General features: G+C 39.5%; 1 protein-coding gene across 2 annotated transcripts in view; it reads right to left on the minus strand.

The window, feature by feature from the left end:
• The window catches only part of TMEM154 (transmembrane protein 154), a 235483-nt gene that overhangs the window by 69189 nt on the left and 144170 nt on the right, over positions 1-22124 (minus strand). Inside the window, exons 5-6 of one of the 2 annotated variants that reach the window (XM_053703744.1) lie at positions 13175-13281; positions 103-154 (exon numbers count right to left, since the gene is read on the minus strand). In XM_053703744.1, the coding sequence (XP_053559719.1) occupies positions 103-154; positions 13175-13281 (159 nt within the window). The remainder of the gene's footprint in view (positions 1-102; positions 155-13174; positions 13282-22124) is intronic. The other variant, XM_053703745.1, reaches the window with a different exon arrangement.

A 22124-nucleotide genomic window follows, 5' to 3' on the forward strand; every position in this document is an offset into this window, starting at 1 on the left:
TGTCTTGCTAGTCTGTGTTTGGGAAGTGACTCTCTCAGCGTAGATTAGGAACAAGAGCCACCTAGTGGCAGTAGTTGCGTTAATTGCAGATAGTGACCTTACCTCTTATCCACATAAAACTTATTTTCTTCTTCCAAAGTGGACAAACGTTTACCTGCAAAAAAAATAAAAATAATTAACTTACTGTCTATTGAGAAATGTAACACAGCAAACAAAAATATAAATTATGCTTACCTGATAACTTCATTTCCATCGTGGGGAGGAGAGTCCACGGCTTCATTCATTTCTTGTGGGAAATAAGAACCTGGCCACCAGGAGGAGGCAAAGACACCCCAGCCAAAGGCTTAAATACCTCCCCCACTTCCCTCATCCCCCAGTCATTCTGCTGAGGGAACAAGGAACAGTAGGAGAAATATCAGGGTATAAATGGTGCCACAAAAACTAAATTTAGGTCCGCCAACCGGAGCAACGGGCGGGAGCCATGGACTCTCCTTCCCACCACGGAAATGAAATTATCAGGTAAGCATAATTTATATTATCCATCTAAAGGGGAGGAGAGTCCACAGCTTCATTCATTACTTGTGGTAACAAATACCCAAGCTCTAGAGGACACTGAATGAAAACAGGAGGGCAAGAAGCGGACCCTAATCTGAGGGCACCACAGCCTGTAAAACCTTTCTCCCAAAAACTGCTTCCGCCGAAGCAAAAATGTCAAACTTGTAAAATTTTGTAAAGGTATGTAAGGAGGACCAGGCAGCCGCCTTACAAATCTGCTCCATAGAGGCCTCATTCTTGAAGGCCCACGAAGAATGAGCCGTAATCCTCTGAGGAGGCTTATGTCCCGCTGTCTTGTAGTCTAAGCAAATCATGCTCATCAACCAAAAGGACAAAGAAGTTGCAGAGGCTTTCTGCCCCCTGCATTTCCCTGAATACCCCACAAAGAGAGATATAGTCTGTCTGAAATCCTTGGTAGCCTGAAGATAGAACTTTAAAGCTCGAACCACATCCAAATTATGAAGTAACCTCTCCTTAGGAGAAGAGGGGTTAGAACATAAAGAAGGAAAAACGATTTCCTGATTTATGTTACGGATAGACACAACTTTGGGAAGGAATCCCAAACCAGTGCGAAGAACAGCCTTATCAGCTTGAAACACCAGATAAAGAGGCTCACATTGCGAGGCCGCCAACTCAGATACTCTGCGTGCCGATGCAATAACTAACAGAAATAGAACTTTCCAAGAAAGAATCTTAATGTCAACAGAGTGCATGGGTTCAAACAGAACCCTCTGCAACACCTTCAGAACCAAGTTCAAGCTCCAAGGTGGAGCGGATTGTCTAAAAACAGGCCTGATTCTAGACAAAGCCTGAACAAAGGGCTGTATATCAGGAAGCTCATCAAGCCTCTTGTGTAACAGAACAGACAATGCCAAAATCTGTCCCTTCAACGAACTGGCGGCATGCCCTTTCTCTAGTCCTCCTCCATGGAGGAGACGATGACATCCCTACCAGATCCACAAACCACATCCTCCGCAGCCAGGATGGAGCAATCAGAATAGCCGAAGCTTGCTCCTGCTTGATGTGGGCCACTACACGAGGTAGAAGTGGCAATGGTGGAAAAATGTAAACTAGGTTGAACCCCCAAGGTACTGCCAAGGCATCTATCAGCTCTGCCTGGGGATCCCTGGACCGCGACCCGTATCTGGGTAGCTTGCAATTGAGTCTGGACGCCATTAGAGCTATCACCGGAGTCCCCCATTTGTGACAAATCTCCGCTAACACCTCGGGGTGGAGAGACCATTCCCCCGGGTGGAAGGATTGTCTGCTGAGAAAATCCGCTTCCCTGTTGTCCACACCCAGAATGTGGATTGCTGAGATAGAGCAGTTGTGGAACTCTGCCCATTCCAAAATCCGAGAAACCTCCCTCATCGCTAGGGAGCTTCTCTTCCCCCCCCCCCCCCCGATGGTTGATGTAAGCCACCAAGGTAATGTTGTCTGTCTGGAATCTGATGAAGCTGAACGACACCAGAAGAGGCCATGCCTTCAGAGCATTGTAGATCGCTTGAAGTTCCAGAATATTAATTGGGAGGAAAGACTCTTCTTGAGACCATCTTCCCTGTGCTATCCTGGCACCCCAAACAGCTCCCCATACTGCCAGACTCACGTCCGTGGTTGCAATCTCCCAGGACTGTCTCAGAAAGTATGTCCCTTGAGACAGTTGTTCCGGACGGATCCACAAAGAGAGGGAGTCCCTTGTCCGATCGTCCAGAGAAATCTGTTGGGATAGATCTGTATGATTGCCGTTCCACTGTCTCAACATGCACAACTGAAGAGGTCTGAGATGGAACCTGGTGAATGGAATGATATCGATGCTGGATACCATGAACCCGATCACTTCCATACTCTGAGCCACAGAGGGACTGGAGTAGGACTGAAGGGCAAGACAGGTGGACACAATCTTCCTGCGTCGCTGATCTGTGAGATATAGAATCTATTATTGTTCCCAGGAATTCCACCCTGTTGCTGGGAATCAGGGAGCTCTTTCCTGAGTTTATCTTCCAACCGTGAGATTGGAGCAAAAGCAGAAGGGCCAACGAGTGGTCCTCTGCGAGGCTGAACGATGGCACCTTGACTAGGATATAGTCCAGGTAGGGTGCCACAGCAATGCCCCTGGACCTGGCTACTGCAAGCAGCACCCCCAGAACCTTCATGAAGACTCTCGGGACCGTCGCCAGACCAAAGGGAAGGGAAACAAATTGGAAACGTTGGTCCAGAAATGCAAATCTCAGGAACCTGAAGTGATCCCTGTGGATTGGCACATGAAGGTAGGCATCCTTCAAGTCTATTGTCGTCATGAACTGACCCTCTTGAACTAGGAGCAGAATAGATCTGATCGTTTCCATTTTGAATCATGGGACAGCCAGAAACTGGTTTAAACATTTTAGGTCTAGAATCAGGCAGAATGTGCCCTCCTTCTTTGGGACCACGAAAAGGTTTGAATAGTACCCTAGACCCCTATCTGCTTGGGGTACTGGTACAATAACTCAGAGAGAAGAGAGATCCCTCACACAGTCTAGAAAGGCTTCTCTCTTTTCTGGTCTGGAAGACAGATTTGACAGGAGGAATCTGTCCCTGGGTGGATGAGTTCTGAACCCTAGCCTTTATCCTTTGTGTGACAACCTCCATAACCCAAGGGTCCTGAACGTCCTGCAACCAGGACTCTGAAAAGAGAGATAATCTGCCCCCTACTTGGTCTGGAGACCCCCCTTCATGCCGACTTTGTCTCAGCAGGCTTCTTGTTCTGCTTGGACTTGTTCCAAGACTGAGCTGTCTTCCAAGTACCCTTGGACTGATCCGCTTTCGTGGTGGGCTTCTGGCTTTGGGCCTTATACACACGAAAGGGACAAAAAGTAGATCCCTTAGGTTTAACCTTCTTATCCTGGGGTAGGAAAGCACCCTTGCCTCCCGTCACCGTGGATACGATTGAGTCCAGTCCTGGACCAAACATGATCTTTCCCTGAAAGGGAAAGGATAACAGTCTGGACTTAGAGGTTATGTCCGCAGACTGCGACTTTAGCCACAGAGCCCTGCGGGCTAGTACAGAAAACCCTGAAATGTTAGCATTCAGGTGAATAATTTGCATATTGGCATCACAAATAAAAGAATTAGCTACCTTCAAGGCCTTAATTCTCTCCTGTATTTTGTCGAGGGGAGTCTCCGTCTTGACCATATCAGACAGAGATTTGCACCAATATGACGCAGCTCCGGCAACCGCCGCTACCACCGCTGCCGGCTGATAAACAAACCCTGTGTGTTGAAACATCTTCCTCAACATGTTTTTTTACTTTTTATCCATAGGCACCTTGAACGACGAACTATCTTCAAGAGGAATTGTTGTTCGCTTGTTGAGCGTAGAGATAGCACCATACACCTTAGGGACGGTCCCCCACATCTCGTGCTGAGAGTCCGGAATGGGGAACAGTTTCTTAAAGGAAGAAGAAGGGAAAAATGAAAAACTTAATCTGTCTCATTAATTCTTAATAATGTTAGCCATCTTAACAGGAACCGGGAAGGTCTGAGGTATCACCCTGTCCTCATACACTTTATCAAGCTTAGGAATTGAAGGTTCCTCCAGTAGTTTCAGTTCCGGAACCTCGAGAGTAGCAAGCACCTGCTTCAGCAAAAAGCGTAAATTTTCCATCCTAAACCTAAAGCCAGACTCCACTGCAGACAGAGCATTAGATGACATGGATTCCGACCCAGAAGGAATGTCCTCTTAAGAGTCAGAGTCGTCCTCGCTACCGGATAACCTTTCTGAGATATCCATAGGAGTATATGACTCATGGGCTAGATCGCCATATTTTTCCCTACGCTTGCGCTTACCAGAACGTGGTAAGGCACTAATCACCTTCGAGACCGCCCTTTACAGTTGATCCGCAAAGTCTGATGTCCAACGGATTTCCCCCGAAGGAGATATAGGCATGCCCTGGGGAGCTGCATGTGTACTCGGAGATGAATGTAGGGGACGCACCTCACGGGACAGGGAGCCTTCAGAGGTGGATGGCTCAGTAGTACTAGACATGCTTTTCTTTCGAGAAGCCGAGGCCTTATCAAGCAAGGCAAGGGGAACATAGTAGAGCAGGTGGATATACCGGAACCTCCTCACATTAAACACAGGTACTAGACTTAGTTAAAGAGGGAGTCCTCCATGGCTTGTGGCTTTGTTATGGACTAGAGTCCTCCATAGCTTGCTGCTTTGCTATTGATTAGAATAAAATATAAACAATGGCACCTTTATAACCTCCAATGCCCGGGACACTCACCACCTCCTAGGACCAGGACCACAGAAACCGTTACGTCTCCCGCACGGTCAGTCCAGCAAGGAAGTAAAATAGGCCACACCCGGACAGCAGGAATGCCTCACAGGACGGCCCCTGCACTAGGGAGAAAACGCGCCAAAAACAGCAATGCAATACTCCCGGAAGGAAACTTAAGTTCACCTATTTCCAGAGCCTCATCTCACACATAACGCAGCAATGAAACAATAAACAATATTATGTATAAACCCTCCCTGTTCAATAATCCCCTCACTAGGGATGTTAACCCTTGATTCTATAAAGATAAAAAGGCATCACACTGTGACCCTGTCTTCTGCGTTGTCATTATGTGTATAAAAATTAAACCATCTTACTAGAATCTACGTCATGGAACAGGAACACGGCTTCTCAAGTGTGACAGTGTAGTAGCATCACTCCTGACATGGACTTGAGTGTGGGAAGCAGACAGCGAAACTCGTCAACGCTGATTGCTTGTGGAGCTGTTAATATGAGTCGGGATGGTTTCGCAGAAAGACTCTACCTGTATCTACGGACTCTAACTTTCACCCAAGCTCTCACTTAGAGGCTGACAGGACTATTTAAAACTCCAGTCCCATTTGAAGAGTACTACCCTCCATAAGAGACTACTCCGAATCTTCCAACACTTCACTGCCAACCTCCTGTGACGAAAGGCAAAGAATGACTGGGGGATGAGGGAAGTGGGGGAGGTATTTAAGCCTTTGGCTGGGGTGTCTTTGCCTCCTACTGGTGGCCAGGTTCGTATTTCCCACAAGTAATGAATGAAGCTGTGGACTCTCCTCCCCTTTAGATGGAAATATACTCAGAAGTGCAAACATATAAACAATATGTAATTCATATCAGCTCTTTCATTAAACTTCACTTATATCTCCCTTATTAATGAATCAGCTTCATAGTTCACATTCGGCAAATGCCATACAACAGAGAAGAGAAAACAGGCGCACAAGGCACGACTCAAGTGTAAAGATTTTTATTACAATATAACACGCACAAGTAAGAATGCACTTACTAGATAAAAGCAATTATTCTGCATTGAAAAGAAACTCCTGGGATTTTGCAGCTTCTGTTCACAACGGCAAAGATTGTCCGCCTCCTTGCAGCTCCAGTCACAACAATACAGATAGCGGTATTCCGGATCCTCTACCTGGGTGTTAGACAAGCTTTTTGCAATCAGACTTTAAACTGCTTTCCCACAATAGTAGCTTGCCTGACGCGTTTCCCCCGAACTCCGGTCGGGCTTTTTCAAAGGCTGTATAATGTTCAAATGGCTCCTGTTTGTTTTAAAGGCATACCAGCCAATCCGATTGAAGGTGTGTATTTTCTGGCCAATGATAGAAGGGGGTGTGTGTCCACACATATACTGCCCTGGATCTAAGATAGCAACAAATGTTACTGCACTAAAATTTCTCAAAGTCCATACTTAAAAATCCATATGTGCAGTTTAAAATGAATTGATAACAAATACATTTAAAGTTCATTTTGATTATTGAAAATAAAAAAATATATATAAAGAAAAAAAATCATATGTAAAGAAAAAGATCAAACTACGGATTGAAAAACGAGTTAGAAAGCAACATTAAGTGAAGCGCTATGAGTTCATAGTATAAACATTAATGTCTTAAATTGATACATACAAATCTTGGGATGTCTGAAAACAACCAAAAAAATATTCGTAGCTATTCATGACTATTGGCTGTTACTAACAAGTTGGCGAAAAAGTTAAGCGGGTGTTTAAGATGCGGTCTATGCAAACAACGATCCAAACAAAAGAAAGGAGTTCATTTTGGGAGCTCTGAATCTAATATATCTTATTTCCTAAAACTAACAAGGAGAGGTAGATAGTTGGTAGAACCGTAGCTAAAACGTCTACAATCAACCATTGCTGGTTTAAATTTGTAACGAATATGCATAAACTCCTTAATACATGTATTATTTGATATGTAAAAATTTGATATATAAAAAATTTACATGACAATAAAATAGCTTTGTATAAACTTCAATATTAAAAACTTAGTTGATGTTATCATAATGAATGTAGTCAATATTAAATATTCCAATTGAAAATTCGAATTCACTGATTCTAGAATTCATGAAAGGGAAAAAAGACAGTTCGGCAATGAATAGCATTATTATTATCTACACTGATTATAAAGCCTCTATATAATTATTATGCTTTATTTCTATGTTTTATAAATAATCTTTAAAACATCTACATAGAAGGTTTAATTAAAAAAAAATAAAAAAAATTGATAGAATAGATTCATGCAAATCTATAGAAACCTGAAACGACCTATAAAAAAAAACTAAAACCTGTATGTAATCTTTATGCTTTATTTCTACATTCCATAAATAATCCTTGGAAATCTACATAAAGATTTAATGAAAAATGTTATTTTTAAAAAATTGGTTGGTTAAAATAAAAAAATTATAAAAACCTACATAAACCTATAAAAACCTATAGAGACCTATAAAAATGCTGCCACATCAATATCTATATTTAATCCTAAATGTTGTAATGTTTCTAGCTTGTAGATCCACTTAGTTTCCAACTTTCTCAGTTCCAAAAGTCTATTTGGTTTTGTGTGAGGTACATGATCTATTACTTGTACTTTTAAGGAGCTGGGGTTGCTTCCGTGGCATTCTAAAAAATGTTTCGGAACACTATGGTTATCCATTTTTTCTTTAATATTATATGTATTCATTTGTCCTACGTCTTATTTTCCTTTTCGTGTGGCCTACATAGAGGAGGCCGCACCCACATTCTTGAAGGTATACAACATATATTGAGTCACAATTACTTTTAAAATCAATATTAAATGTTTCTGTAGATTGGCTGTTGTGGAAGGTGGGTTCTCTATTTATGTGTTTGCACATATTACATCTCGTCTTCCCACATTTCATTGTCCCCTTCCAATTGTTTAACCAATTATCAGCTGTAGGATTCACTTACTAGGAGCTAAAATATTTTTGAGGCTTCTGCCTTTTTTATATGTGAAAGTTGGTTTGTCCTCCAGATGTGGACCAAAGAGTGGGTCAGATTTCAATAAGGGCCAATGTTTTTTAATTATGTCCTCTAATTTTTTAGACCCTTGGTTATAGGTGGTAATAAACCTTATAGGATTGCAATCCTTAGACTGTGATTTTATTAGATTATTGTGCAGATTGGTCCCTATTGCTGATGAATTTTCATTTGTATTATTCTTTTGAAAAAAAGTATTTCTGTCCCTAGACGCTACTTTCTTTTTGGCTTGTTGTAGTACTTCTGGATTGTATCCTTTGTCCAAAATTTTTTTCTCTAATATACTCGCTTCTATATCATAATCTGAGTTATGGGTACAGTTCCTCTTGATTCTCAAGAATTGGCTTTGAGGAACGTTATTAATCCAACTATTTTTATGGGCGCTTTTTGCTTGGATAAAACTATTACAATCAGTGTTCTTCCTGTAATTCTTGACAGCTATTTTGCCTTGATGGTCTTTAAAAAAAATTAAATCTAAAAACTCTATTTGTTCTTTGGAAATATTTGCAGTAAACTTTAAATTAAAACTATTTATTTGCAGTAACTAACAACTAGGTTTTTAATATTGAAGTTTATACAAAGCTATTTTATTGTCATGTAAATTTTTTATATATCAAATTTTTACATATCAAATAATCCACGTATTAAGGAGTTTATGCATATTCGTTACAAATTTAAACCAGCAATGGTTGATTGTAGACGTTTTAGCTAGGGTTCTACCAACTATCTACCTCTCCTTGTTAGTTTTAGGAAATAAGATATATTAGATTCAGAGCACCCAAAATGAACTCCTTTCTTTTGTTTGGATCGTTGTTTGCATAGACCGCATCTTAAACACCCGCTTAACTTTTTCGCCAACTTGTTAGTAACAGCCAATAGTCATGAATAGCTACGAATATTTTTTTGGTTGTTTTCAGACATCCCAAGATTTGTATGTATCAATTTAAGACATTAACGTTTATACTATGAAATCATAGCGCTTCACTTAATGTTGCTTTCTAACTCGTTTTTTAACAATCCGTAGTTTGATCTTTTTCTTTACATATGATTTTTTTTCTTTATATATATTTTTTTATTTTCAATAATCAAAATGAACTTTAAATGTATTTGTTATCAATTCATTTTAAACTGCACATATGGATTTTTAAGTATGGACTTTGAGAAATTTTAGTGCAGTAACATTTGTTGTGATCTTAGATCCAGGGCAGTATATGTGTGGACACACACCCCCTTCTATCATTGGCCAGAAAATACACACCTTCAATCGGATTGGCTGGTATGCCTTTAAAACAAACAGGAGCCATTTGAACATTATACAGCCTTTGAAAAAGCCCGACCGGAGTTCGGGGGAAACGCGTCAGGCAAGCTACTATTGTGGGAAAGCAGTTTAAAGTCTGATTGCAAAAAGCTTGTCTAACACCCAGGTAGAGGATCCGGAATACCGCTATCTGTATTGTTGTGACTGGAGCTGCAAGGAGGCGGACAATCTTTGCCGTTGTGAACAGAAGCTGCAAAATCCCAGGAGTTTCTTTTCAATGCAGAATAATTGCTTTTATCTAGTAAGTGCATTCTTACTTGTGCGTGTTATATTGTAATAAAAATCTTTACACTTGAGTCGTGCCTTGTGCGCCTGTTTTCTCTTCTCTGTTCTATGTGATCACATTTGAGCCAAGACCGGTGGAATAGCTGGCTGGACCAAGGCTGCACTGCAGAGGCACTACGTTCAAAAAGGAAATTGCTTCACAGAATTCGTTGGGAGCACCTTTCTAACACCAGGGAACAGATATTCTGAACAGTTTTTCCAGAACCCCATCATTGGTTAACAGTTTTTAAGGTACTGTGGTCTGGATTACCAGCATCAAATATTTTGTGGATAAATATCAGACTCAATAGATTTGGTACAACAAAAATTAACAACATATTTAACTTTTATTTATTTTCTTTTTTTGCTGTTATTTTGGTTGTGTTTTATATTTTATATTTTATGTTTTATGTGTATTTTTTACTTTTTTATGTGAAATCAGCATAAGCATATCAGTGGCTTTTTCTGATTAATTTTTTTTCTGATATATTGTTTTAATCAGAGATTCTCTATTTTGGATCCCCTATCAGAATTTTAATATAGAGGCTTAGGTTTTTCAAAAAATAGTGGAAAATAGTTTGAAATCAAATTCTTTTACATCAATCCTCTTACATTAATTTTTTATTTTATAAATTCAACTTATATTTAATTTGTATCAATCCAACTAAACCATAAGATTTTTTTATAACGAACACACCAGTGGTATCATTTTATGGTCAGTACATAAGCGCATTAAATTTTTGGTAGTAATTCGGCAAATGCCAAAACCCAGTGTCAGTTAAATCCCCGAGGGATGCCGTGGCGTTGGGAAGACATCACTGTTTTGGGAGCATTAAGAAAACACTCCCAAGACGTGTCATAGTGAGCTGAGACACTCAAACGCTTGCTTGTCTTACTCCCAGTCTTACCAGCATGCTGGAAAAGCTGGGAGTGACATTATCTGAGCGTTCAGTGAATGCCCAGCACCTCGCTTGGAAGTGTTCCCCGAACGCACCAAGTGAGCGCTGGGCTCGCTGAAGCCGCTTGCCGAACGCGGCCATAGAGTAACAAACAAACTGATAAAAATGAGGAGACCAGAAACCGGTGAGATAGGGGGGACTTATTCAATAAAGTCTTTTCACAGAATTTAAAGGGACAATAAATGCATTCTAGACATAATGATGTTTTTATTTAAAGCAAAGATTAGCCTTAGAATAATATGTAGCTGTATTTTTTACCATTATATTGGTGGATGTTTAAATATTGATGATGTCAGTGTAAAAGTTTAGTTTCTATAAATACTCTAGATTCTATAAAATAATGGCTGCTGCCATGTTTGAACTAGTTTTCTATTTACTACTGTCTTCTGTGGAGAACAATATATAAACCAAGAAATAAAGTAGAGTTTGTGTAAACAAGGTTTTGTGGAATCACACAACCTTGTTTGTATTAGTCAGTTTTATTGCTTGTTTTATATCTGTTCCTAATTGTTTGAGCAGGACAGTAAGATAAGCTTAAAGCTTTAGTTTAGACATGGCGACGTCCATTACTTTATAGAAACTTAGTGGCATTTAAAAAAAAAATTAAAAAAAATTCAGAGTTCAATTACAGAAAAAGTAGACAAAATAAATAATTAAAGTATATTACAAAGTTTTATAATTACATATAATTAAACATTTTATATTATAATTTCATAATGTTTAATATCCCTTTAAGCAACAGCATAAAGGACACATAAATAGGTGCACATAGTGGGCTAGATTACAAGTGGAGCGCAATCGTTAGTGCAGGCGCAATATTGCAATATCACCCCCACGCTAATTTGCGTTCATACTACAAGTTGAAAATAAACGCGACTACACAAGTGCAAACTAAATTTGTGCTTGTTGGGTTAATGCAACTGAAGACCTTGCATTAGGGATACAATTAATTCCTTCAATGTGCACAATGAGGCTTTCTTGTCATGCACATCACTACTCTGTAGGCAATTGACAAGCCCTTCTCACCATGCAGGGAGATTGCCAATCAAAGACTGTTTTCAGTGATACCCCTCACTACAGGTCAGGGAACGTTGGTGGCCTAGTGGGCAGGACTCCTAAGCTTTATGGGAGTGCAGAGGATGTCACCATGTTTGCACTTGATGACATCACAAAGCGGGCAGAATCAGGAAGCTCAGTGTGAGTGTAGCTGCAAGGGAGCTGGATGGGGGGAGGTTCTTTAATCCTCTCGATTTCAGATCCCATAGCAGCTACAAACTTCCAAGACCCCTCATTTGAAAGATAATCACCTGCTCTTTTTCAAACTTGCTTGGGAACAGGTCATTATCAAAATCTGGTATGTGTAGAGGCCCCTAATAAAAGTTTATTTTCTAGTAGACATGTCCTTTTCTCAAAAATATATATGAATTGTGTTTGTATAGACAGGTGATCACTGTGGTAACAGTAAACACCTTGCAAGAAAAAAAGTGCTTTTATTCCTGTACTGAACAATGAGGCCTCTCTAATCTATATTATTATAACCCTAAAAGCTTGTATGGGCCCCTATTTCACATGTGGCTACCCATGATGACAATTTAGTAAGTGATCAAAGTAACAGCAGTGGTCACTTGGCCATTCTCAGTATTATATACTAAAATCTAAGAAACAATTATACATTATTTTTTACAGTTTTGCCGCAGCTATCTTATATGCAATTAATTATAAATGTAATAATGGTATATTGTGAATCTTCGGGGCCTGCTAAAAAAAACCAATATATTATTTGTGTGGGTCATTCACTGAAATGTGATTTACAATAGTGTTTAAATATAGGTAACAAAAAAGCTCAAAACTGGCTCAGCACTGGGGTGAAAATAGGCTTAGCAGCGAAAGGGTTAAGGTTGCACCAAACACAACATAAATTAAAATAAACTGCTTCACTCATATATACACTATCATATAAACTGCTTCACTCATATATACACTATCATATAAACTGCTTCACTCATATATACACTATCATATGAACTGCTTCACTCATATATACACTATCATATAAACTGCTTCACTCATATATACACTATCATATGAACTGCTTCACTCATATATACACTATCATATAAACTGCTTCACTCATATATACACTAAAAAAATAAAAGAACATAAGAATGTAAAATATTTATACTCAAGTCAGATTAGCGCTGTAGGTTGAACGCAGTGTCGGGTTAGCGTGCAAGAGATAAGTTTTTTTTAGTTGCCCTTCAATTGAAGTCTATGGGGAGAAGTTAGCGCGGTCACAATATCTGAAGTTAGTGTGTGTCTGGATTCGTTGGTGATAACTTTTTACTATTAACTTGTTATATTCACACTATCATGCATGTGTAAAAGATTACTTTCAGTTGTAGTACTTCTAATCTGGCCTGTGTGTTTAAAATCTAATATTTGTGCTTTTTAATGGGACTTAAAGGGACAGTATACTATAAAATAGTTTTCCCCTTAATGTGTTTCCAATAAAAAAGATTTTTACCAGCAGCAGAGTATAAAATCTATAAGATTTGCAATTTAAGGCTTATTTGTGTATATGAATTAGCTGATTTTGTGTTTTCAAGCCACAACCTAATAAAATGGGTTGAGGTTGTAGATATAATCAGATCTCATTACTTTATCACATTGTGTACATACAGATGCACCTTTATCTTATATCTGTCCATAAACCAATCATCAATATTTGGAGAGAACAATGGAAAATTAACATTTGTATTACCTTATCTCTTCTATACCCCACTGGGAGTGTAATTTCTTCTACTGGTTGTGTTAACACAGCTTGGCCTTGAGGCCTAAAACTTTCAGGATGGGTGGGGACACCACAGGCTAAATAAACAAATTCAAATGCCAATATAAGGGTATCGGAAATACATGTAAACAATGTAATACACTCCAGCAGGTAAAGTGGATCATTAGGAACAAATTAAAGGGGAGAACATTTGTGAGTAAACTGTCCCTTTAAAGCAACATGAAACTTTGCAATTTCTTGATTCAAATTGCGCGTACAATTTTAAACAACTTTCCAATCTACTTCTATTATCAGATTTTCTTTGCTCACTTGTGTTCTTTGTTGAAAAGCAGGAAAGTAAAGTTAAGATAGTGCAGGTGTCTTCAGCACTATATGGCAGCAGTTTTGAAAGAATGTTATACATTTGCAAGAACACTAGATGGCAGCACTTTTTCCTGCCATGTAGTGCTCCTGACACATGCACACTACCTATCTAGGTATCCCTTTAACAAAAAAATATGATGAGAAATACGCAGATTTTATAAAAGAAGTAAATTGGAAACTTTTTTAAAAATGTATGCATTGTCTGAATCACAGAAAAAAATTGGGTTTCATGTCCCTTTAAAAGTGCAGAAAAAAAGCCAAAAAGTGTAACCTCATCCCCCTTTACACATATGGTGGCTGTCAACTAATGAACTCCTGGTATTAAATGGCCTTGTTCCACTGGATACAATTTTATGGGGGCAGTATCAAACATTCTATTCAACCCCACTACCAGGGGTCAAGTCGGGCGGTGAACGCATGGGAACAGAGTTCCTGAACTATTTTTGCAGGAGGAACACAGGCCTAGATTTGGAGTTTGGCGGTAGCCGTGAAAACCAGCGTTAGAGGCTCCTAACGCTGGTTTTAGGCTAACTCCGGTATTTGGAGTCACTCAAAATAGGGTCTAACGCTCACTTTTCAGCCGCAACTTTTCCATACCGCAGATCCCCTTACGTCAATTGCGTATCCTATCTTTTCAATGGGATCTTTCTAACTCCGGTATTTAGAGTCGTGGCTGAAGTGAGCGTTAGACATCTAACGACAAAACTCCAGCCGCAGGAAAAAAGTCAGTAGTTAAGAGCTTTCTGGGCTAACGCCGGTTTATAAAGCTCTTAACTACTGTGCTCTAAAGTACACTAACACCCATAAACTACCTATGTACCCCTAAACCGAGGTCCCCCCACATCGCCGCCACTCGATTAAATTTTTTTAACCCCTAATCTGCCGACCGCCACCTACGTTATACTTATGTACCCCTAATCTGCTGCCCCTAACACCGCCGACCCCTGTATTATATTTATTAACCCCTAACCTGCCCCCCACAACGTCGCCTCCACCTACCTACACTTATTAACCCCTAATCTGCCGACCGCAAAGCGCCGCCACCTACGTTATCCTTATGTACCCCTAATCTGCTGCCCCTAACACCGCCGACCCTATATTATATTTATTAACCCCTAATCTGCCCCCCACAACGTCGCAGCCAGCTACCTACAATAATTAACCCCTAATCTGCCGACCGCAAAGCGCCGCTACCTACGTTATCCTTATGTACCCCTAAGCTGCTGCCCCTAACACCGCCGACCCTATATTATATTTATTAACCCCTAATCTGCCCCCCTCAACGTCGCCTCCACCTGCCTACACTTATTAACCCCTAATCTGCCGACCGGAGCTCACCGCTATTCTAATAAATGTATTAACCCCTAAAGCTAAGTCTAACCCTAACACTAACACCCCCCTAAATTAAATATAATTTACATCTAACGAAATTAATTATCTCTTATTAAATAAATTATTCCTATTTAAAGCTAAATACTTACCTATAAAATAAATCCTAATATAGCTACAATATAAATTATAATTATATTATAGCTATTTTAGGATTAATATTTATTTGACAGGCAACTTTGTAATTATTTTAACCAGGTACAATAGCTATTAAATAGTTAAGAAATATTTAATAGTTACCTAGTTAAAATAATTACAAAATTACCTGTAAAATAAATCCTAACCTAAGTTACAATTAAACCTAACACTATACTATCATTAAATTAATTAAATAAAATACCTACAATTACCTACAATTAAACCTAACACTACACTATCAATAAATAAATTAAATACAATTCCTACAAATAACTACAATGAAATAAACTAACTAAAGTACAAAAAATAAAAAAGAACTAAGTTACAAAAAATAAAAAAATATTTACAAACATAAGAAAAATATTACAACAATTTTAAACTAATTACACCTACTCTAAGCCCCCTAATAAAATAACAAAGACCCCCAAAATAAAAAATGCCCTACCCTATTCTAAATTACTAAAGTTCAAAGCTCTTTTACCTTACCAGCCCTGAACAGGGCCCTTTGCGGGGCATGCCCCAAGAAGTTCAGCTCTTTTGCCTGTAAAAAAAAACATACAATACCCCCCCCCCCCAACATTACAACCCACCACCCACATACCCCTAATCTAACCCAAACCCCCTTAAATAAACCTAACACTAAGCCCCTGAAGATCTTCCTACCTTATCTTCACCATACCAGGTTCACCGATCCGTCCTGAAGAGCTCCTCTGATGTCCTGATCCAAGCCCAAGCGGGGGGCTGAAGAGGTCCATGATCCGGCTGAAGTCTTCATCCAAGCGGGAGCTGAAGAGGTCCATGATCCGGATGAAGTCTTCATCCAAGCGGGAGCTGAAGAGGTCCATGATCCGGATGAAGTCTTCTATCAACGGCATCTTCAATCTTCTTTCTTCGGGAGCCATCATCTTCCATCCGACGCGGAACATCCTCTTCTCCCGGCGCCTACTAGCCGAATGACGGTTCCTTTAAGGGACGTCATCCAAGATGGCGTCCCTCGAATTCCGATTGGCTGATAGGATTCTAATTAAGGTAGGAATATTCTGATTGGCTGATGGAATCAGCCAATCAGAATCAAGTTCAATCCGATTGGCTGATCCAATCAGCCAATCAGATTGAGCTTGCATTCTATTGGCTGATCGGAACAGCCAATAGAATGCGAGCTCAATCTGATTGGCTGATTGGATCAGCCAATCGGATTGAACTTGATTCTGATTGGCTGATTCCATCAGCCAATCAGAATATTCCTACCTTAATTCCGATTGGCTGATAGAATCCTATCAGCCAATCGGAATTCGAGGGACGCCATCTTGGATGACGTCCCTTAAAGGAACCGTCATTCGGCTAGTAGGCGCCGGGAGAAGAGGATGTTCCGCGTCGGATGGAAGATGATGGCTCCAGAAGAAAGAAGATTGAAGATGCCGTTGATAGAAGACTTCATCCGGATCATGGACCTCTTCAGCTCCCGCTTGGATGAAGACTTCAGCCGGATCATGGACCTCTTCAGCCCCCCGCTTGGGCTTGGATCAGGACATCGGAGGAGCTCTTCAGGACGGATCGGTGAACCTGGTATGGTGAAGATAAGGTAGGAAGATCTTCAGGGGCTTAGTGTTAGGTTTATTTAAGGGGGGTTTGGGTTAGATTAGGGGTATGTGGGTGGTGGGTTGTAATGTTGGGGGGGGTATTGTATGTTTTTTTTTTTACAGGCAAAAGAGCTGAACTTCTTGGGGCATGCCCCGCAAAGGGCCCTGTTCAGGGCTGGTAAGGTAAAAGAGCTTTGAACTTTAGTAATTTAGAATAGGGTAGGGCATTTTTTATTTTGGGGGTCTTTGTTATTTTATTATGGGGCTTAGAGTAGGTGTAATTAGTTTAAAATTGTTGTAATATTTTTCTTATGTTTGTAAATATTTTTTTATTTTTTGTAACTTAGTTCTTTTTTATTTTTTGTACTTTAGTTAGTTTATTTCATTGTAGTTATTTGTAGGAATTGTATTTAATTTATTTATTGATAGTGTAGTGTTAGGTTTAATTGTAGGTAATTGTAGGTATTTTATTTAATTAATTTAATGATAGTATAGTGTTAGGTTTAATTGTAACTTAGGTTAGGATTTATTTTACAGGTAATTTTGTAATTATTTTAACTAGGTAACTATTAAATAGTTCTTAACTATTTAATAGCTATTGTACCTGGTTAAAATAATTACAAAGTTGCCTGTCAAATAAATATTAATCCTAAAATAGCTATAATATAATTATAATTTATATTGTAGCTATATTAGGATTTATTTTACAGGTAAGTATTTAGCTTTAAATAGGAATAATTTATTTAATAAGAGATAATTAATTTCGTTAGATGTAAATTATATTTAATTTAGGGGGGTGTTAGTGTTAGGGTTAGACTTAGCTTTAGGGGTTAATACATTTATTAGAATAGCGGTGAGCTCCGGTCGGCAGATTAGGGGTTAATAATTGAAGTTAGGTGTCGGCGATGTTAGGGAGGGCAGATTAGGGGTTAATACTATTTATTATAGGGTTAGTGAGGCGGATTAGGGGTTAATAACTTTATTATAGTAGCGCTCAGGTCCACTCGGCAGATTAGGGGTTAATAAGTGTAGGCAGGTGGAGGCGACGTTGTGGGGGGCAGATTAGGGGTTAATAAATATAATATAGGGGTCGGCGATGTTAGGGCAGCAGATTAGGGGTACATAGGGATAATGTAAGTAGCGGCGGTTTACGGAGCGGCAGATTAGGGGTTAATAATACTATGCAGGGGTCAGCGATAGCGGGGGCGGCAGATTAGGGGTTAATAAGTTTAAGGCTAGGGGTGTTTAGACTCGGGGTACATGTTAGAGTGTTAGGTGCAGACGTAGGAAGTGTTTCCGCATAGCAAACAATGGGGCTGCGTTAGGAGCTGAATGCAGCTTTTTTGCAGGTGTTAGGTTTTTTTTCAGCTCAAACAGCCCCATTGTTTTCTATGGGAGAATCGTGCACGAGCACGTTTTTGAGGCTGGTATCGAGAGTTGAAGCTGCGTTAAATATGCTCTACGCTCCTTTTCTGGAGCCTAACGCAGCCATTCTGTGGACTCTCAATACCAGAGTTATTTTTATGGTGCGGCCAGAAAAAAGCCGGCGTTAGCTACGCGGGTCTTTACCGAAAAAACTCCAAATCTAGGCCTAAGTTTCCCCTGGAAAGAGAACATAAATACTTCAGTAAACACTGCTGCTACTGGTGGGAGGAGCTGGAGCACAGTCTGGTTAGAGGGATAGTGAGATCCTCTAGTAATGGGCAGTAACACTTCCTACAATACACTAAATATAAGCTTGTCAGTGGTCCTGCTGTGTGTTCACTCCGCACTGTGTGGAACACATGGTGCTTACATTACTGTGTGGCTTGCTCTGGGGGTTACTTAGCTCCCCTCAGCAGAAATAGGACTATTGCATCTTAAGTGGGTGAGACTCTGTGACAGAGGAGGATTCTCAGGCCCAACGGCAACCATTCAAACCTTTATTGGATTTAATTTGCTTTCATTAGCCCAAGTGTATAGATTATATACATATAAATACAGTGTGTATGTGTGTATATAAATAAAACAATATAAATTGTAAGGGGGGGTGGAAGTTTTGGGGAGTTCCCACACTTATTTTTGTAGGACTTGACCCCTGCCCACTACATTGGGGCTCTCTGACTACACCCGCAAACCAAGGCTGGATTGGACAACCAGAACACCAGGAGTTTTTCTTGTGGGCCACAGTAGTTGGAGCTGGCCAGGTATTATTTACTGCACTGGAATTGCTGGTGAGGCAATGCAGCTGTATCACCTCTTTTTTTCTCCTCTGAGGTCACAAAGTATTTCCGTGTAAATTAGACCATGAACCATTTTAGAAGCCTTCCTTTGAATGGTGTTTCGTATCTAGTCAAGTCACACTATGAGACAGAATGACACACTGTTTTGAGTGTCTCTTTCCAGATCACACTATGGATAATAATTTTTACACTGGATAAAATTCTCTCTTCTAGTGGACGCTGTAGTAGCATTTTCCTCATGTCCACCCTATGTATTTTTCTTTTCTCTTCTCTTCCTGCTTTTTCCCCTTTTTCCTTTGTTACACTTTTACCTTCTTTTCTTTCTTGCCCTAGTCTACACCGTTGCACTTACTGCATATGCTCTTGTGATCCTCCTTTTACTATCATTCTTCTCAGAGTCCTATTTGTTTCTTGCATTGCCTTATACTGTATGTCTGGTTTATACCTCTCTTATCTTTGATTTGTTACCATGTTACTATGGTACATTGACTTGCAATAATCCACAATGTCAGTTTGACTCACTCTTATGTGAATCCAGGGAAGGCTCAGGAGAAAGATCATAGGAACTGAATACAGCATGTCCCCCCTGGATCCCTGATTACACAGCAACATATTTATACCTTTATGTTTTCATGCAGCTGTTTTCTTCTCTTGGACAGCAAGTTCAAGTACTATATTTTATACTGTTTTTTGCACATGTATAAAAAGTAATAAATAAAAAAGTGCAAAAATAAAATGCACATACCCTGGGAACTCCCCTGTTGAGCCCACCATACTACCCTGTCACTTTCTGAAGCTCTGTTTTATTTTACATTAGAGAAACTACAAAGTGGAATGTAATTTGTAAAATATACACAAAAATATACAAAGTATGATCCTAATGTGTTAAAGTAACAAAGAAAGTTTTAAAACACAATCAGAATTTGTATATATATCTAAATGTATTAAAATACAAAATAGAAAGTGCAAACGCTTAAAGGTAAAAATAATGAAAGGATCCAATCTGAAGTGTAAAAATAATGTAAAATACAAAGCACAAAGTGTAAGTGTTAGAAATTTATATCATGCAGTGCTATATTGAACTTGGCTTCTCTCTCCTTTACATACAGAAATGCAGGGAATGCCCCTTAGACAAGTTTAGCATAATTTGCCTGTCTAGAATCTTGTCAATGAGTTTAGCCCCTGTAAAGTCTGCACAACAATTTCTCTGCAAGCAGTAGAATCTTTCATCATCAGACCCTGGTGAGCCAATGACTAGAGACATACGTGTATAGCCACCTGTCCTTAACTAGCTCCCAGCAGAGCATTGTTGCAGCTTGGGATATGTACATGTGCTTTTCAACAAAGGATACCAAGAGAACAACGTACATTTGATAACAGAGGTGAATTTAAAAGTGTTTTAAAATTATATGCTCTGTCTGAATCATGCACTTTTAATTTCTAATTTCCCTTGAACATATGCAAGAGATGTGATAAAACTTAATTGTGTTATACAGGCAACACTTTTTTTTATAAATCAGTAATAAACATAGGGGTAGATTTATTGAGCAGCGAATGTTGCTTCCTACCACCATCGTTTCAGACTCGCCTAAACGTAAATTAAGAAGCAGCGGTTGTAAGACCGCTGCTCCTTAACTTCTCTGCCACCTTTTAGGGATGATTGACACCCTCTGCTATCGGCCAATTGGCCGCCTGTGAGCAGGGGGTGGCATTGCACAAGCATTTCACTAGAAATGCTTGTGCAATGTTACATGCCGACAGCATATGCTGTCGTCATTTAGCAAGGTGGAGTGGACATGATTAGCTACAGCTCGCCTCTTGTTAAATCTACCCTATAAAATGAATATTATTTACAGTAGTTTGTTTCTATTATTGTTGTGCACCTACTGGAATTGGTACATAAATATAGTCAGTGAATTTAAACTGTGATCCAATGTTTTCTGAATCTGCTTACCTTCCATAGTAATACTTTCTTTCAGAATACTTTGTTACTCTGAATATTTGATTGGGTACGTTTTTAAAATTTACCAGTTAAGTTTTATTATGAAATGTATGGCTTTCTCTTCATATTCTTGTTGACACTTACTTCCTTTTCATGAGAGCATACCTAAGTAGGCTTAAGTGTGTGCACATGTTTAAAGCACTATATGGTAGCAATATTATTCAAACAGTGTCGAATACACTTGCATACTCATGAGCTTACTTTAGTATACTCTCATGGAAAAGAAATCAGTCTTAACATAGGAGAAAGAGATAAATGTATCAATAAAAACAAATCATAAAGATTTGTGAAACTGCATGCTGTATCCAAATCATGAAACTTTATTATTGACTTACGTGTCACTTTTTTTTTTTTTTTCAAAACAACAAGCTTTATTTGTGGTAAGACAGTTTGTACAATAAATTTTGAAACATTACGTTACATTCACGGATAGACATTACATTGAACATTGTTACACAAGTCATATTATGGGCAAATGCAGCAGGGTCAATGTTAAGTCCCGAGTCTGGGCAAGGGATCAAGATGGGGTGCGTTGTATGGTCTCAACCAACAGTATCTTAAAAGCAATAACTGATCGCAAGGTAATGTGCTTTTTGTAACGAGCAGGAGTGCTCTAATTATTCATAACAATTATACGTGAGCTTAAAGTAAACAAATTATTCGTAGTCTAAGATTTATATGTAAGGCAGATATATTATCAGCTTGAGAGCTCAGCTTTACATGTACACATAGCTGAGCGTATCATAAAGCCTCACATATTCACACAAAGGTGTTTAAGGAGTGGAGAGAATATAAAAGGAGAGGGGTAGAGGAGAGAGAGAAGGGAAAAAAAAAAGGGGGGGGGAGGGAGGGGTTATACAGCAAGGGAAGAGGTATATAGGGTAAGGGGGCTATTGAGGGGAAGGGCAGAGGGGGACCGGGGGGAGGAGGAAGGGGGGTAAGGGGAGAGACTTAATAGTAGCAGCAGAGGGGGCAGGGGAAGGTTAGGTATCATGCGACAGATCTTTTTAATCTTACTAGTCTGGGTTATATTCCTCTACCCTCCCAAGTCAGGACCATCATTTCATGTGTTGCTATCCTCCCAGTCTTTAGAAAGTGATATCTCTCTAATCCGAGTGAATCCCCAACTCTGATCCTCCATTCCTGTACGGTTGGGATCTGCGTGCTTTTCCAGTGAACAGGGATAAGCGCCTTCGCGCAATTCAGCATGAGTAAGAGAAGGAAGT

This window comes from Bombina bombina, chromosome 2 (assembly GCF_027579735.1).
Source record: "Bombina bombina isolate aBomBom1 chromosome 2, aBomBom1.pri, whole genome shotgun sequence".
NCBI lineage: Eukaryota > Metazoa > Chordata > Amphibia > Anura > Bombinatoridae > Bombina > Bombina bombina.